The sequence below is a fragment of the Sphaeramia orbicularis genome, chromosome 2, assembly GCF_902148855.1.
Source record: "Sphaeramia orbicularis chromosome 2, fSphaOr1.1, whole genome shotgun sequence".
NCBI classification, from domain to species: Eukaryota; Metazoa; Chordata; class Actinopteri; order Kurtiformes; family Apogonidae; genus Sphaeramia; species Sphaeramia orbicularis.
In genome coordinates, this window is record NC_043958.1 from 27,850,862 (window position 1) to 27,864,227 (window position 13,366).

Below are 13,366 nucleotides of genomic sequence, written 5' to 3' on the forward strand. Positions count from 1 at the left end.
AAGTTTTACTCCGGCGTGATTCCGTTTAGTCAAGTGTGTAATCACTCCGTGGAGCGCTGATAGTGGAATACCGTCTTTCCCTTGGACTGCTGCAAGTGGCATTGTTATCCTGAGTTCCTGTTGTCCCTCCGACCAGTGGAGGAGCTGGCATCTGTTCTGTGAGTCCGGGGTTAAGTCTTTGATGGGGATTACCCTGCCATCCTCCCAACACTCTGGACGTGACTTCGGCAGTTTGTGGGTAACATCAACTCGCACACACACACGCCACCATTCACACTGACTGATCCATGTGTATTAGTGCGGTCCGAACTGAACTGAACTGAAGCCGCACTAAAATACACATTTACATACACACCTTGTTGCGCTGGGATAGACGCTGGACTGCCTCCTAGCGCATACACTCACACGTTCACACACGCAGCGTTTGACTGAACTGAACTGAAGCTGCTTACATTCACACACTTAAATACATTTGCGCTTGGAGAAAGGACCAGAACTGCTTTCATGTGCATTCTCCATTCACACACACACATATTGGACAACAAACCCACTCTGTCATTGTGTTAATTGCTCAGCAGAATGTTATTTTTTTTCTGTTTGAAAGAGTTTGAACGGAATATGTTTTATCTTTGTTGTTACATGTTTGGTGACATAAGTGAATGTGATTGGAGCTGAATGTTATCTGTCTTAGAGAGATGAGAGCTCACGCGGCGAAATTTATTTTGAAAAGCGATTCAAAGGTTGTTCTAAGTGAACGTAGGGTTGTGTATTGAAACTCATTGACTATTTGTGGAAGAGAATATTGTTTTTTTATTGTTATTATTATTATTTTTTTTAAAAAAAACTGCTTTAGCCTTGTCATTATGGGTTAAAACACTGCTATTATTTTATTCATTACTGTGGTAATAAATGTTACCATTTCTTGTTCATGATATTCTGTCTAACTGGGGGTAGGGGCGCCTCGCCTGTTCAGTTAGATCTTGGAAATAGGGGTGGTGTCAAAGTCGTTCAGCATCCAACTCTCATACACCATACACCCTTCAGGCTGCCACCAGATGTTAGATTTATCCTGAAGCCCTCTTCTCCTCATCTAATCTAAGCTGCGCTAAGGCTAGACTACTGGACAGGATACAACCTGCTCATACTCTTGAGCACTGAGGCTTTAAGTATTGGGTAAGGGGGACCCAGATCCCGCCTCACTCAGTTCTCCCCAGATAGAAACAATTAAATAACCCCTACAAGGTGGCGGTAAAACCCCGACCACTACATTAGATTAATGGTTTATAAAAATCCAGACGACGACTGCCTTCACAGATTTAAATGATCTATAAACTGATGCTCTGAGGGGTTTGAATGTTACCAGGACAGAATATGAATATTCACAGAATTCTATTGGGTCTGAACAGATGTAAACAACATTACCACCGTGTTTATGTTTAATGTGTCACAGGGGAATGAAATATGGAACCTCTTACTTTACTAATTACTTATTAATGACTAACCTTTAGATACTGGGATGTCTTTTGAAAGATTTTTCACTGGATCAGTCTTGTCCATCTTCTCCACAACTCTTTCAGTGACTCTCTGAGTATTTCTGTCGTAGGTCTGGACCGTCGTGTCTATCCGGTCTGCTTTCTCTGGTCGACTCACTGGGATGGATAGTTTTTCATTGGTCAAGAACCACTTGAACTCTTTAAACTCATCATTGATCAAATTCAGAGTATCAAACAGACCTTCTTTAGGTGCCGCCATCTGTGTTTCCTGTAAAGATCCAAAAGAACATCTTCAACTTAAACAACCAGGTCTGTATCTGATGTGATCATGAACCTATCAATCAACGTAATCCTCACGTTTAATGAACCTTCTGTCCAAATGTTTGACAGATTACATCAACGTCATTCATTTTATGTCAAAGACAAAAACCTCCTGAAGAGTTCCACATGAATAAGCTGTACTGCATCATTGGACATTATTGGAAAAACGCGCAGCAGATGATTGGACAGAACAGATGGACCAGTAGATGTTGGACATGTACACACCTTAAATATGGAGTCCAGCTGAGTCTGATCCTGTAGACCACTGGGAACCTCTGAGCTCTGCTGCTCCACTCTGTGGACCAATCATCAACAATGAGCTCACATTATGTCTGTCCACACTGAAACCAACATGAGTCACATGACCCCCTGTAGTGGGACAGGTGTCCTGGTCCTGCTGATCCCACTGACAGTCAACATGTGAGTCTGTTCGGAGCTTCACACTCACTGGGTTTAGTTGATCTCATCAACATTTGGATCAAACCAACAGCTCTGTCCTAACAATGTGTCTCCTCACCATCTTCACTCACAACATACGATACAAAGGTGCTCAATGGGCCAGGAATCAACCCTAGACTCTGATCCAGTATCATCCGGGACCAGCTCCCACTACAACAACAGGTTTTCATTGATCAGGTTTAGTGTGATTCTCCTGCCAGTGTCTGAAACATAGACTAAGAAAAAGACCATGTGACACCAATAGTGCAACAGGACTAAATTTAGGTCAAACATAGAACAGCAAGTTAAGACTAACTGAGCTGAAAACCCTGTTGGTGAATCTGGACCAGATCTGAGGTTCACTTACTGAGTCTTTGAAACATGTCCTGTTTTAAAAGATATCCCTCGACTCATGGACTCTTCATGGACACACAGCTGAGTCCAAGTCCAGGTCGAGGTCCAGGACTGTGAACATTGATGGTACAGTGGTTTTAGTGCTGAACTCTGACTTTAAACTGTGGTCTTAGTGTGATTCATATCCTACTGCAGAAGAATCCAGTTTCCATGTGGACGTTAAAGGAGATGCTGTTCTCTGTCAAATGTTTTCTGACTCTGCTGTGACCTCTGACCTGACGCTCATATGTGAGGACTCGGGGTCCAGGTCTAAGATAAGATATGTTTTGGTCATGCCCAGCCCTGTCATCGTATTGGTCTGCCATTTTTAGAACACTGTCAGAGGACCTTAATATGGCTGTCCAACCCAGTGCAGTAATGGCTGTGTTTGGTACCACAGATAGAAGACGTTCTACCATCAGGAAAAGACATAAAAACATCATCTCTTTCACAACACTGCTGGCATGGAGAAGAATATTATAGCACTGGAAATTTAAAAACACACCTGAAATGTCTGTGGTTTAATGACCTAATGCAATTAATACAGTTAGAGAAAATAAAATACACACTCAGAGGATCTAGGGATACATTCTTTTCTGTATGGGATCCAGTGTTGACATATTTGAGTAAACTTCAAACCGTGCCTACTCAGCAGCCCTCTTACATTTGTACTTAAATTATTTGTCCATGTAAATCATAATGTATACCGCAAAGCTATAACAGTGGTGGACCTATGTATATGTTTTATTTTAATTTAATTAATTAATTGTTTTCTTCCTTTCTCTCTGTGGGTTCGTGCCCTGTATGTTCTTGGAAGGATGGGGGTGGGGGGTGAATTATGGGAAGAAAAAATGAAAAATAAGGGATGAGCATTGTTTGAAGGAACTATTATGATTGTTATACGAACACTATGTACCATGTGCATATATGCACCATGTAACACTGACGCTCAGTAAATAAAATCAAAAATTTAAAAAGCTGAAACAGATCAGTGGACCCTCAGACCTAAACTCAGACTGAGCTCTGTGAGTCATTTATCTGCATGTTAGTCCACCGAGGGTCACTCAGTGCTGTTCTGATACTGACGTTCACTTACTGAGGCTCAGACACACGTCCTCTTTTAAAATGCAGTGGGGGTTCCTTGGAGGCATCACTCTTCATGGACAAACAGCTTGGTCCAGATCCAGGTCCAGGTCCAGGTCTGTGAACATTGATGGTACAGTGGTTTTAGTGCTGAACTCTGACATTCATTTGGTTGATGTTGTACATTGTGTTTCATAATTAAACATAACACAGTGAAATCTAACTTTCTGTTACATAGTGGAGTTTAATAAGTAAAAAATTCATGTTGTGTAATTTAATATTACATTAATCCGACAGTTTTAATGGACTGTTTTACATGAGGTTAATATTTTAATTAATGCTGTCAAATGATTACAATTTTTAATCAGATTAATCACAGGATTGCGGTGGAGTAATTTCGATTAATCACAGCTAAATATGATTCATTTTTAATCGATATCAATCGCGTTTTGATTTGCATGAGCAAACAGACTCAAGAAAGAAGGGAATATATGTGCACTTAACAGGTTTATTAAACACCTTCAACAGTTTCAGCTAAACAACTATTCCATCTTAGTTTTTTTTGTCCTCATATTTCCATCCAGAGGGCCACTGTGCTGTTTAGTGTCTTCCATCTTTATGGGTTGGTTCTGCTGCCTGTCACTACCGGACCAACTGCCATTTGTGCATGCGCGACGCTAACTCTATTCGGACAAACTGACCCACATGTGTTGTCAGAGACATTCAGAGACCTTCTGCGCTACAGATGGGTCAATTGTAGGGGTGTAACAGCAGGGAAAAATTTCAGTTCAGTACATTTTCGGTACTGGGGTCTTCGGTTCGATACGATTTCAATATGTTTTCAGTACAGTGAAGGGGGGAGTATAAGGGGGTGCACTCCATAACTACCTGTAGGACACAGGACATTCTGACAAAATACTGTTCAGTCATCTGTGCATTAACAGGCACCCCACATGTTATGTATCTCTGAATGTTCAATGCTCGTTTATGGCAAACACTGTAATTTACTGAGTGTTTTTGAACACCTCACAGTATTCCCTGAGGGGCTGTGAACGTGACCTCAGAGTAACAGCACAGCAGAGGCACGGTGAAGGAGAAGAGGAGCAGGTTCACTGGATTTTATCAACTTGAGTTAAAAAATAAAACCCTCTGTGCTGTAAAGGAACCCATGGACTCTTTTGTGCCACAAAGCTGCAGCGATGAAAATGAAACTGAACACACTTCAAACATCCTTCCAGAGGCTGCTGTGCCTCTGTTATACTCTCTATTGTCATGTTTTGGTTTTTTTTGCAGCAGCGCTGAGAGTTCGCTGCTGCTCCTGGGTTCTGCTTGTGTCCACCCTGCTTCCTGAGTGTTTGCGTTCTTTAATTGCATTAACATTTTTAATCAGATTAATCATGATGGATTAATCCACGTTAACATGTTAATTTTGACAGAACTAATTTTAGTACATATATTATCAGCCTATAACACATTACATGTTTGGGTTATTATAGGTTAAACTTAAAAAGTAATAATAACAACAATAATAATAATAATAATAATGATAATAATAATTTGATCTCAAAATTACAGAACACATCATTCTCCTGGATGCAGTAGAACATCCTGGTACAAGATATCGTCAATGTTGGGACTGAATCTAAACGGTGTCAGCTTCTGTTTTGAAAGGTTTCACAGGAAGCATTAGTGTCCTTTTGTGTCTGACTTTGATTAGGCTCAAGAAAAAGACCATGTGATGTCGATGGTGCAATAGGATAAACTTTAGGTCGGACATAGAACAGCAAGTTAAGACTGACTGAGCTGAAAACCCTGTTGGTGAATCTGGACCAGATCTGAGGTTCACTTACTGAGTCTGTGGAACACGTCGTCTTTTAAAGTTCTGTGGTTCATACATAGAGGTATCACTCTTCATGGACATGCAGCTGGGTCCAGGTCCAGGTCCAGGTCCAGGTCCAACACCAGGTCCAGGTCTGTGAACATTGATGTTACAGGGGTTTTAGTGCTGAACTCTGACTTTAAACTGTGGTCTTAGTGTGATTCATATCCTACTGCAGAAGAATCCAGTTTCCATGTGGACTTTAAAGGAGATTCTGTTCTCTGTCAATTGTTTTCTGATTCTGCTGTGACCTCTGACCTGACACTCATATGTGAGGACTCAGGGTCCAGGTCTAAGATAAGAATGTGTTAAAGCTGAAATGGATCAGTGGACCCTCAGACCTAAACTCAGACTGAGCTCTATGAGTCATTTATCTGCACCTTGTATGTTTGTCCACCGAGGGTCACTCAGTGCTGTTCTGATACTGACGTTCACTTACTGAGGCTCAGATTCACGTCCTCTTTTAAAATGCAGTGGGGGTTCCTTGGATTCATCACTCTTCATGGACTCACAGCTGGGTCCAGATCCAGGTCCAGGTGTGCCTCCAGCTCCGGATCTGAGATCAGGTCCAGGTCCTGTGGGGGTTCTGTGGGTGGTCTTCCAGGGAGGGGCTCCCTCCTCTCCGTCCTCAGTTTGATCCATTCTGCTGAATCCACATCAGAACATAAACCATCAGTCCAGACCTGAATCCACACTGATTCATCCTTTACATGATAAACAGCAGCTCAATCTATGTTTATTTTGAAAGGTTTCACAGGAAGTGTTAGTGTCCTGTTGTGTCTGACTTTTATTTGTAGGCGAGGACTGAGGAAGGTCATGAACATGTTGAAGTTGGTTTATTTGACCTAAACAGCAGCTCTTTATCACCTGATCAGATTCTAGTTCATCAATAATTGGCTAAACTGTGAATGTAAAGGTCAAAGGTCAACAGTTATCAGAGTCCAATCAAAACAACGTCATGAACCCAAACTGACTTTAAACATCAGAAACATGTGTAAAGTGTTTCCAGATCAGTTTATTGTCACAGACTCAGATCAAAACGTCCTGATTGGATTCAAAGAGTCACAGATAAAACTCACCAGCTTTTAGTTGATGATAAATGTACATGTTCCATAAACTAGTCTGTTCCCACTGTAGTCAGAGAGCACAGGGGGATTTCCTCCACTGTCTTTGTTTGGGTTAACTTTCTTACCAGCAGTGGAAGCAGCAGACTCAGCTCCTTGGTCTCAGACAGCAGCTTTATTTTATAAACTGCACATGGACGTTAGCATACACTTTTCCCTTAGTCACCCCTACATATGCATACTCAAACACTTCCGTTCCCGCACTTCGGTCGACCACTCACACCATACGCACATGCACGCGCCACACACCGCCCTCGCGCTTAAAGGAACACACACACCAATCTCATCAGAATATTTTGGATCATTCTGCTCCTACATATGTCACTGTAAGAAATAGAAAATCATCCAGTCACATACAGACAACACAATAAACCTACTGTGATTGGCACCGGGGTGTGTAAATCTTTAATCCTCCGGGATTAAAATTCTGAAAATTATAGATATTTTGCTAATTTTGAATCGAACTGAACAGGTTTGATAGATTAATGCAGAAAAAACAGACGCCGGATGGTTTTATAGCGGTAACTTTTTCTTGTACATTTTTAGTTGGAGGGGCTCCAGAAGTTTTGCAGGAGTTCCCACAGGTCCTGAACGCACCGCAGTGACCAGGTGGGGCGTTCACGTGACCAGGTTTTATTCCCTAAAAAGTCATTTTAACGTGTTTGATGATTGTTTTTGGTGGTTCTGGTCCGAGACCAGGTTCAGGTCCGACTACCGTGCACCGAGGCGCGAGGTTCCGAGGAACGGCTGTTTATTATTTTTTGACAATGGAAGGATTTGATCAGTTTTCCATCTGTGTGCACTGACCCTTGTGCAAAGCTTTGGGTTATTATGGGACACAGCACAGGTGCAATTTTATATGCAATTAGCTTGATACGTTTTGCCTTTAATTCATCCACCCCTGGTGTTTTTTTGGGGTTTTTTTTTTTTTTTTTTCAGAATTTTAGTGTTTGTTTGTTTGTTTTTTAACTCTTCAACAGTTACTTTTCAGAGACTAAATTGGCAGTTTTTAAATGTCATTATTTAGCCTAAAATTAAAAGTATGCTTTTGTTCTCAATCAATTGCAAATTTTTCTCTAATTTGTGTATTTTGTTTATGAAGAAATTGTTTGTGATTAGTGATGCATGACTGGCAACTGACCATATTAAGTTTCTAGAAAACACCCATTTAAATTCTTATTTTAATCCATAAATTCATTCAGGATGCTCCTAGGGCTGCACGATTAATCGATTTTAAATCGAAATCGGATTTTTTAATTAGGACAATTTTTAAAAAAGGGAAATCGTAAAATCGATTTCATCTCTCTCGTGCCTCCGGGCCGCGCGCCTCCGCGTGCCCGCGGGCTACCGTAGGCTCTTCCTGTGACAGCGGTCTGTCACAGAAGTCCGTGTAATGACCGGAGGTTAAATCTGTTCATGAACCCGCAGTACTTATACCAATATAAGCCGTGGCTTCACGCACGGATCCCGCAATTGAAATATAACTGCATGCGGATCACTCATCTTACGTTGTCCCGGATCCGTACCGTACTGTCTTCTTCCGAACCGGGACCGGGTCCGGGTCTCGGGGTCATCAGCCTCAGCAGAGGAGCCCACACAGCCCTGTGCCCACACACATCCACCAGCTCCACACATAGAATCCCTCCAGCGTGTCCTGGGTCGGTCTGTTCCACGCACAGATCCTCCAGTTTAAATAGAACCGCATGTGGATCCCTCATATTAACCTGGTCCACGCACACACGACTGATGCCTGTCACTGACTGACACTGGTATCACTGCTGTGGGCCAGATACCCAGAAAAGAAAGAAAAAAAAAACTTTAAAAAAAAAAAAAAAAATTAATTTAGTCCTCTTACTTGCTAAATTTTTCATTCACAAATGTAAATTCTGTAACACAAAACCAAATATTATTTATGTTTTGTAAGATGTTGAAATTTATTTAAAGCTGTTCGATAAATGTGGAAACAAAATGCTGTAACAACTATCAGTATTTGCTCTGATTTGGACATTTTCTTATAGTGTATTCCCCCTGACAAACTTATGTTATTTTCTTGTTGTATACATTGTTTGTATACTCTACTTCATTTCAAAGATTTATTGAAGAGAAAAAACAAAACAAAACTGTGGGTTCATCACGTGATCCCATCACAGCTTTGAGGTCAGAGCAGTGGCTTGCATTGTGGGCTGCTCACGAAAACGACATGCTGACTGCTGTTGCCTTTTCTAGTTATACCCAAAAATCGAAATCGAAAATCGAGTTTTTAGAGGAAAAAATCGGGATTTTTTTTTTTTTTTTTTTTGCCAAAATCGTGCAGCCCTAGATGCTCCATAATTTCTTACTATCAGTACCACAATTGTTTTCATATTTCATTTTGTTTTCATAATAGAATTTCTTCTTCTTTCTGTTCAATTTAGTGACAATGTTTCTTAGCCTTCTATACTTTTGCCAGTCTAATTCTTTACCAGATGATATGCTATCAGTTTTACCTGATTTCTGTCCTCCATGTGTGGTTTCAGCTCTCTATCTCTGCGTGGACAACTTTGTTTTCTGATTGTATATTTCTTGAGAGGAGCACACTTTTCTACTACAGGAAAAATCAATGATTCAAATTTCAACAAAGCAGTTTCTGGATGCTGCTCTGATAGCACACTTACCCAGGCCCGGACTGGCTAATCGGGAGGACCGGGACAATTCCCGGTGGGCCGGTATAATATTTGGGCCGCGAGGGCCGGAGTTCACTTTAAATATGTATTTAATATTTTATTTATTTATTTTTTGGGGGCCGGTGTTCAGTCATAGCACTGAGTTGACCACGTAATCTGCAGCTGCTGTTCCTGGGCCCCACCCCCTCTAGTAGTAAACTGTTTGTTTTCTTCCTGTTTTTTTTTTTTTTGCGGACACACCGTGACCTGGCGTAACATGTCCTTGCATACGGTTAGTAGCTCTATACTGTAGCTGTGGAGCTTTTACGATCTGTGCTCTGCAGGCTGTGGATGGTCAGCTGTGTTTGCTGTTTGAAACATGGATAATAGAAAGAGCAAGGGTGGTGTGGAGAAGACAAGAATTAAAAAGAGGAAAGCTCTGGAAGCAAATGCAGCCAAATGTGACAAAATCTGCAACTTTTTCACAAAAACGACTTCCCGGTTGGAAACAACTAATAAGGACGATGAACCGGGTAAAGCACCTTTCAAGTTAGTTAATTATCGAGTCAGTGAATTGTGTGGCATTGTGACGTGGAACATAACGTTATGTCATTTAAATAATAGTATGATGCGACGCCACGAAAGTGGGAAACTTTGTCTTGTAGCTTCTCAGATTCAGAAACCAGATCCAGCACCTGCCATGAGCCCACAAGTCCAGAGTGGGCAGGTAGGACTGCTCAGAGAGGGAAGAGGATTAGAAGAAATAGGCTCCAATGAAGAGTATGGTGTAGGCCTGTTCAGTATGAAAGGGGCTCTGAGATGCTCCAGGATTCAGCACTACATGAATGAAACTGACACCAAGGCTTTGAAAATAGAAGATTTGTGCTGAGAATTCTGAGCATTTTTAAAATGTGCTTTAGTGTCAGAAGCAGAGCCAGGAGCCAGTAGTGATGAGGGGATTGTTCCTGTCAGGATGGAAGGGAAAGGTGAGCTGTTGGAACAGACTGTGTGAACAAGCATTAGTTCCAGTAAAACCACTTTCTAGACCCAAACCATAGTCCTGACCTATTTTATTTTTTATTATTAAAAGTGAGACAGTAAATACACAAAGCCCACAACTGAAAGGCAATAGTATAAAGTCATATTAAATAAACCTGCATATTTAGCCAGTGTAAAGATCTGAACTGGTTCAGTAAGTCAAAATGTCTGTAGATATTATTTTTTATTGTGATCCAGGTGCAGGTGAGTCTAGAGAAACAGGAGGAAGAGTGAAAGGGAGAGCAGAGTCTGCTGATGACAGAGGAGCAGCTCAGCAGCACAACCCTGAACCACTAATGACACAGATGAACAGGAGTCTGTTGTTAGCTATGACTGCTTTGCTCACCCTGTCACAGGATACACATATTTTTTTCTTATCATCCTCATCAAACCCCTAATATCACTGTACCAAAAGTTTTCAATAGCATCGATGGAACAAACCGCAAGTAAGTTGTGATGGAAATCTTTTGTTGCAGAGGATACCAAAATAATAGTTATTAGAAAGTGCAGCAAGCTTAATTTATTTATTTATTTTTTTAATTTTTAATATTTTTATACTTTAATTTCATTTCAAACATTTTAAAGGTTTGAAAAATGTTAACACTTATAAGAAAAAAATATAGATTTTGTTATTGTTGTGTTGTGAGGAATAATAATGTTGGAGATGTCGATGTGCACTCACTGTTGAAATAAATCCACATTGTGAAGCAACCTTTACTTGCGCTGAATTGGAAATATTTTAGAAAATACACTGAATTAGAAGGCTTTGCAGAACAGTGTGTAGACCTAACATGTAAGGTTAGAATTGCATGATTTTAATAATAATCGGTCGTGATCTAAAGTGGGCCGGTCTGAGGTATGAAACTCCAGGGCTGAAAATGAGTCTCAGTCCGGCCCTGCACTTACCAGTCTAGTTTTTTAATGTTGTCCACAAACTTTTCCGAATTGAATAGTTTGTACGATCTCTTTAATTAGAGTTTAGGACTCACTTTGATTGACATACCCTTTGTTTTCCTGACCAGTAATATGAAGTTATGATCAAAACAGCCCACAGGCACTGACAGTGTATCTGAGCACAGTTCAGGCACATTGGTAAAAATGGGATCAATGCATGATGTTTTTATTGTATCATCTTTCCTCTTCATTATCTTGGTAGGTTTACGAATCATTTGAGTTAGACCACAAGTAGAAGTAACAGTTTCAGGTTTGACTTTTTGGAAGCAGTTCATGCCCCATTCAGTGTTTAGAGAAGTGGATCAGCTCCAGTCACAGAGACGTCAACAGGAAACACTTTAGACCACATCCCTTCCTGTGTTTAAGCAACTGTTTTGTGGCGCAGCATTAAATCAAACTTGGATTCTCTGAAGTTACCAGTACAACACATGACCCAGTCTAATCTAAATAGTCCAAAGGAGTTTTATGGACATAGTGAGGAGAAAAACCCTGACCCTCAATAACATCATCAATGACAACAACACTGACTTCAGCCACTGAGCTTCACATCATCTTCTACTCTCATCTCATCACAGTCACTTCAGATGGACTCAAACACATGGATAAAGGTCATGGAGGTTCTATTGTTTCTACTGAAATAAAGAACTCACAGTGAAGGAGGTGAGAGTCAAACAGGTCCAACCTTACCTTCATGGAGAGACTCAGAGACTCGCAGCTGCTGCCGTTTGGACAAGAAGTAGAAATGAACCCAACATGAAGTCGATAAGAGGAGGAGGAGTCAGAAGAGAGAACATGTCTACAACAGTTTCTACTGTCATTACTTCAAGGACTGATAGGAACCATTATCTGTGTCTGTGTTTACATTCAGTTCTATCACATTCACAACCAAAACTGGATGAAACACACTGACTTTGGGATGAATCCTCAGTGACAGATCTTTAGTATTTCTTCGTATTCTTGTTCCATACTTTATGTCAGCAGGTCAAATCTGCCCTGAGATGAAAACCTCAGTAAATGAGGACAGAACCAACACCTTTCCTCCATAAATGAGTAAATAGAGGATGTGTTTGGGTTCAGTGATACAGAGGATTCACTCACAGGGCTGACCTTTGACATGTTTCCAGGGCTGGCCCTGTTCATATGGGGGCCTAAGCAAGACAAGTTTAGGGGCCCCCACCGTATCATACATCCAGAAGGACAAAATTATTTCCTTCTGAACTGTGACATTAATTCAAGAGCAGCTCACTGGCTATACACAACTTGTGTACACTTCTTAAAATATGACAGATTGATGACACCAAACCTACATTTGAACACAGTGACAGTAAAACAATAAAGACTGGACTAAATATGAAGTGACTTTGGTGCAGGAGGCTGGGGTTTGTATCCTGGTCAGGGTGTCAGCTGTCAGAAAGGCCATAAGTCAGGCATGTCCAAAGTCCGGCCCGGGGGCCAATCACGGCCCGCGGTCAGATTTAATACGGCCCACAGCTTGGGTTTTATATTATATTATTTATGGCCCGCTTGGACTGTTGATCCGAGTCCATGAATCATAAAAGGTTCAAATGCAGTTTCTCCTTTCACCTCATGGTGGCAGCACCACTCTAACTCTATCTGGCTCTGTGACTTCGCCGTGAACCATTTTCGCTCATTTCTAACCATGGCGCCTGTAAATAAAACAAAGGAAAGTTGACAGTGAGGGCCGCCGCTTCCAGGAGAGATGGGAATTGCAATTTTTTTTCACTGAAAATCGAGGTGATTGTGTTTGCCTAATTTGTCGAGAGCTTGTTGCCTTGTTTAAGGAATTCAATGTAAAGACACACTAGCAGACAAAACATGCTAACGCATACGACAAGCTAGCAGGGAGTGAGCGTTCTGAAAAAGTGAAGCAAATTCCAGCTGCTTTAAACTCACAACAGTGACTCTTCATGTGAACCTGGGAGTTCAATGAATTCACCACCAAGGCAGGCTACCAAGTTGCCAGGTTAGTTGCCTGTAACT

General features: G+C 41.2%; 1 protein-coding gene across 1 annotated transcript in view; it reads right to left on the reverse strand.

Moving 5' to 3' along the window:
• LOC115433363 (NLR family CARD domain-containing protein 3-like) overlaps positions 1 to 13,366 on the reverse strand; it is a 102,953-nt gene that overhangs the window by 20,547 nt on the left and 69,040 nt on the right. The window contains exons 3-8 of the mRNA XM_030154734.1: positions 6,047 to 6,253; positions 5,579 to 5,701; positions 3,742 to 3,846; positions 2,040 to 2,109; positions 1,734 to 1,761; positions 1,503 to 1,649 (exon numbers count right to left, since the gene is read on the reverse strand). Coding sequence (XP_030010594.1) covers positions 1,503 to 1,649; positions 1,734 to 1,761; positions 2,040 to 2,109; positions 3,742 to 3,846; positions 5,579 to 5,701; positions 6,047 to 6,249 — 676 coding nt within the window. The 5' untranslated portion in view covers positions 6,250 to 6,253. The remainder of the gene's footprint in view (positions 1 to 1,502; positions 1,650 to 1,733; positions 1,762 to 2,039; positions 2,110 to 3,741; positions 3,847 to 5,578; positions 5,702 to 6,046; positions 6,254 to 13,366) is intronic.